This window comes from Phocoena phocoena, chromosome 10 (assembly GCF_963924675.1).
Source record: "Phocoena phocoena chromosome 10, mPhoPho1.1, whole genome shotgun sequence".
In the NCBI taxonomy this organism is placed as follows: domain Eukaryota; kingdom Metazoa; phylum Chordata; class Mammalia; order Artiodactyla; family Phocoenidae; genus Phocoena; species Phocoena phocoena.
In genome coordinates this window covers 75,384,929-75,390,522 of record NC_089228.1, presented here as the reverse complement: position 1 = coordinate 75,390,522, position 5,594 = coordinate 75,384,929, and the positions used below count along the sequence as shown (strand labels likewise).

The window sequence follows — 5,594 nt, the reverse complement described above, 5'->3', positions numbered from 1 at the left end:
TCACCCAATTAAAGGATCATCGTCATCATCTTGTAGCTGAAGTCGGGAAAACGGCCGGGGTCCAGAGAGTCTATTCTGCATGATTATGATGAGGCAGGTCAGAGTGGTTAAGACCAAGAGCGCACCGATAACAATTCCTATGGCTTCTGGGAGATTAATGCACCACTGGTCCACTAACAAACACTTAGTGTGACCGAAGGTTCCATTATTGGGATGTGGCTTTAATCCCAGGATGTGGCACATCATTGGGTAAATATCCACAATGTTAATGGTGCTGTGCTGGTAGCCTTTGTGAAATGCAGGACCGTGGGCAGCTAGAAATGGATTCATACTAGGCAAAGAATTATCATAACCATGGTCACCTACTGGAAAAGAACAAGATGATGTCAGTAAATAAGAGCAGCTTTTCTACTACAAAATGACTTGCTTCTCGTGTAAATACACTGGATTCTTGCCAGTGTCATTCCCATTAAAATTCTGATTAGTTGGGCCAAACAGGTGCCAGAAGTACAATCTCCTGTTTCCTTCAAGTCACAGCCACGTCATCTATTTCACACACACACCAGCCCCACCTCTTCTCGATCGGTCATGACCTCAGGCTTTAACACTCTCTCTCAGTCCCAGCCCCACGTATTTCACCTGCCAGTGTCCAGCACTGTTTGCGCAAGCCCGCTGCAAACAGCACCAGTGATAAAAAGAGTGGTCGGCCTGAGGGTCCTGAGTAGCTGGGGAGAGCAGAAGTGAGTAAAACCAGTGAGTGGCAAGGAAGTGAGCCTGAAGCCTGACCTATGTCAGCTGCTCCTGGACAAGACACAGGATGTGGAATACACCACTGGTCTACTGACAGCTAATGGACACCTCAACACCTGGAGGGCCAGGGGACTGAGCACGTTACGGAAGGGATTGTTGCCTTGAATGTGAGGTCTAACCTGGTGACTCCAACTTGTAACTCTAGTAAAAGTCTAACTCAAAGAAAAACCTGATGGTCCCTGATATCATTCCAATACCAGATTCTCAACCTTTTGCTTTATTTTTTAAAATATTGCCTTTTAATGCAGACCAGTTACATTTAATAAGCTCCTACTTCCATATGAAGTGCAGGTGACTAAGCGATGAGTGTATCAGTGTTACATATTCTTTAATCGTATGTTTGAAATATTTCATAAGAAAAACCCACGTGACCAATACAATAAAAAGCACAATATAACATTATATATAGTATTATGATTTCAGTAATATAAATGAATATGATTATAATATGAATAATATAAACCATATGATTTAATAATAAAAATATGCATTTGTATGTAACAGAGAAAAAGATTAGAAGGAGGAAAACACCCACAATTAACATCTGACTGTACTTCTGTATTGAAGGATTATGGATAGCTTTTGTTCTCTTTTCTGAACTTTTCTGTATTTTCCAAGTTTTCAATAATTAGTATACAACATAAGTATCAATAATATATCAACTCTAATGGCCCTCAGTCTCATCCTTGCCTGATGCATCTGAACTGCTATAGATCAGGGATCTGCAGACTACAGCACCTGGCCAAATTTAGCCCTCCGCCTGTTTCTGTAAAGGAAGCTTCATTGGAACACCCCATGTCAGTTTATGTATTGCCTGTGGCTGCTTTCCCACTATAAAGGTAGGATTGAGTAGTTGAGACAGAGAACAGCTGTCCCACAAAGCCTAAAATATTTACTATTTGGCTTTTTACAGAAAAATTTTCTGACACCTGCTATGGTTTACAAAATCAGATTTTTGAAAAATGTACTTGAATTGAATTTTCCTTATGGGTAAAAAGCTGTAATTCTCCCCTATACATTTCTTCAGTTTGAGGAGAGATTTTGATCCATCTGTTTTGTTTACTTGGTCGATTTTTGTTTGCATACTTTCTGGTTCTTGCCCAGTGTTCTAACTAGCTGTAGCACTCAGGTAAACAATTTCATCACTGGGGAAAGACTTAAGGTTACTTGGACAAATTTTTTTAACACAAAAAAAGAAAAAAGGATTTGAACTAGCTAATCTCTCCCCCTTCACTTTGTTTCTTGACTTCTCTCTCTTTTATTTTCTTTGTTTCTTTACTACTCTCTTATTTTTACAAATCAAGAGAACCAGCCTTGAAAGTTACTGACAGTAACTGAAGTTTTTGTAAAAAAGTAAAACTACTCCTTCACCCTTAAGATCACCCAACCTTCTAATCTAAGGATGAAACTGTGGTTTCTAAAAATTGCTCTCAGATGAAAACCTGAGAATCACCTAGTTGAAAATCAAACTAATTATACTGTGTGAACATCTCTAAATCAAAGTATCCTGTTAATGGAACAATGTCCCAATGTGTGATTTATCCCTAGGATACAAAAGAAAAATTCTAAATAAATACTTACATTTTGGTGATGATTTATTTAGCACAATTGTCCAGCCTTCATCAGCAATCAAAATAATAGGTTGAATTCGATCATTATGTTGGTAATGAAACCTGGCAGGAATGTCTTCTTTGAGATAAACATTCATGTGAGGGTCACAGACTTTCAGTTTGTTATAAACCTTTGTTCTGTCTGGAAGAAAAGGAAACAGCAAAGGAAAAAGTCATGTTGACTGATAAGGAAAAAATATTTCTAACTAGAATAACTGGAAATAAGTCCTGAACAATGTTATCTATTAAAGCCCTTTAATCATTAAAAAAACAGAGCAAAAAAAAAAAAAGAGCAATAATAATGATGTAACAGTGTTGGGGACACGGACACACACACACACACACACCTTTCCAAGCATTCACATATCTCTCTTTTCATTTTGTGATTATCCCTGGTGGACTTTTTTTTTTTTTTTTAACATCTTTATAGGGGTATAATTGCTTTACAATGGTGTGTTAGTTTCTGCTTTATAACAAAGTGAATCAGTTATACATATACATATGGTCCCATATGTCTTCCCTCTTGCATCTCCCTCCCTCCCACCCTCCCTATCCCACCCCTCCAGGTGGTCACAAAGCACCGAGCCAATATCCCTGTGCCATGCGGCTGCTTCCCACTAGCTATCTACCTTACGTTTGTTAGTGTGTATATGTCCATGCCTTTCTCTCGCCCTGTCACAGCTCACCCTTCCCCCTCCCCATATCCTCAAGTCCGTTCTCCAGTAGGTCTGCGTCTTTATTCCTGTCTTACCCCTAGGTTCTTCATGACATTTTTTTTTCTTAAATTCCATATATATGTGTTAGCATACGGTATTTGTCTTTTTCTTTCTGACTTACTTCACTCTGTATGACAGACTCTAGGTCTATCCACCTCATTACAAATAGCTCAATTTCGTTTCTTTTTATGGCTGAGTAATATTCCATTGTATATATATGCCACATCTTCTTTATCCATTCATTCGATGATGGGCACTTAGGTTGTTTCCATCTCTGGGCTATTGTAAATAGAGCTGCAATGAACATTTTGGTACATGACTCTTTTTGAATTTTGGTTTTCTCAGGGTAGATGCCCAGTAGTGGGATTGCTGGGTCATATGGTAGTTCTATTTGTAGTTTTTTAAGGAACCTCCATACTGTTCTCCATAGTGGCTGAACCAATTCACATTCCCACCTGGTGGACGTTTATACAAAGAGGACAAACTTCACATCTAGCTTCCGAAGTAAATATAAACTAATTACATATTACTGCTAATTACTAATTCTAAGATCAGTAGACGAAAGGTATATCTCACACAAAAGTCCAAGATGTTTTTTAAGGATAAAAATTTCCTTTTTCCACTAGTGTGAACAAGTAAGAAATATATCAACAAGGACCTACTGTATAGCACAGGGAACTATATTCAATATCTTATAATAACCTATAATGGAAAAGAATCTGAAAAAGAATATATATATATATGTAAAACTGCATTTCCTTGCTGTACACCAGAAACTTTATAAATCAACTATACTTCAATAAAAAAATAAAAATTAAAAAAAAGAAATACATCAAAAAGCAAGGAGGGACTTCCCTGGTGGCGCAGTGGTTGGGAATCTGCCTGCCAATGCAGGGGACACGGGTTCGAGCCCTGGTCTGGGAAGATCTCACATGCTGCGGAGCAACTAAGCCTGTGCGCCACAACTACTGAGCCTGTGCTCTAGAGCCCGCAAGCCACAACTACTGAGCCCGCATGCCACGACTACTGAGCCCATGTGCTTAGAGCCCATGCTCCACAACAAGAGAAGTCACCGCAATGAGAAGCCTGCACACTGCAATGAAGAGTAGCCCCCGCTCGCCGCAACTAGAGAAAGCCTGCATGCAGCAACGAAGACCCAACGCAGCCAAAAGTAAATTAATTAATTAACTTAAAGAAAAAAAAGCAAAGAAATAATCCCTTTGAACCTAAACCTTAAGCTAAGTGCCTAAAAACTTATACATCAGGGGAAAAACGTAATCCCACTCTGAGTGAGTATAGGAGTGTATGGCTGTGAACTACAAAAAGTCTGAGCTTCATGCTTTTACAAAACCCTTCCTCCTCAATCAACTGCCCCATTCAAATATTCCTTGGCTAAAAGTTTACTTACTTATTTTGGGAAGTATTGCAGCAACGGGGGTCAAGTCTACAAGAGTGTAGTCTGAGGGGTCGATGCAGCGATCCAAGTTTATCAGCTTGTCCTCAGAACACTGGGTCATTCCATGATCACTTGTAATGATTACATTAAGATCTTCCCACAGTCCTAACACCTTGAGTTTGTGAACTAGCTCACCGATATGGTCATCTATTTCTTTCAACACTCGGCGCATGTTTTCTTTATCTTCAGGGCCATATTTGTGGCCACTTGCGTCTGGCTCTTCCCAATAGAGCGTTGCAAAGGTGACAGGTGGGTTCGAATTGCTCAGCCACGTGGAGACATTACTGAGTCTCTCCTCAAATGACACTGAGGGGCTGTAATTCATGAAATAGGAAGGTGTGGTATTGTGAATGGGCACGTCGGTACCAGGCCACATAGCAGCAGCACTTGATCTGTTTTCCTGAAGCTGATTGGTCACCCAAATAGGGACTGCCTCATTCCACCAAAAAGGATCCTTGTCATTAATGTCAGAAAAATGCTTCTTTGTGATGACATCATACATGGAATTAGCCACAATGCCATGGCTTTCTTCATACAGGCCTGTCACGATGCTGTAGTGGTTTGGAAATGTTTTTGTGATAAAGGCATTTTTAACCTGCTCTACCAAGACACCTTCTTTGATAAAATTCTGGAGATGAGGAAATTCATAGTTGTGTAGATAGTCAGCTCTGAAGCCATCAAAGGATACCAGTAGTAACTTGGGTGGCAAAGTACAGGAAGAGTTCCCTCTACAACCAGTTATAAGTCCAGAAAACAAACATATCAACAATAACTTCATAGTGAACATGCTGAAGGAGGGCAGTCAGGGTTCCTAAAATATAAAAATGCAGTTCATAAGTAGTAATGCTATTTGAGTTGGATTAGGTTTCAAAAGTTCAGTCATCAGGAGAAGAAAACCAACATTTATAAACTTTTTATACACCAGCTTTACCTACATCAACTTGAAAATTAAATAATGTCACTTACTGAAAGATAACTGAATAAAGATAAAGTGGCAAAAAA

The 5,594-nt window shown here is 39.3% G+C and overlaps 1 protein-coding gene across 1 annotated transcript; it reads right to left on the bottom strand.

Annotated features, from left to right (window-relative positions):
- Positions 1-5,379, bottom strand: ENPP4 (ectonucleotide pyrophosphatase/phosphodiesterase 4). The gene is made up of 3 exons (XM_065886077.1): positions 4,545-5,379; positions 2,392-2,562; positions 1-365 (listed from the first exon to the last, which is right to left on the bottom strand). The coding sequence occupies exons 1-3, from the start codon at positions 5,377-5,379 to the stop codon at positions 1-3; spliced, it is 1,371 nt and encodes a 456-aa protein (XP_065742149.1).
- Between the last annotated feature and the right edge of the window lie 215 nt (positions 5,380-5,594).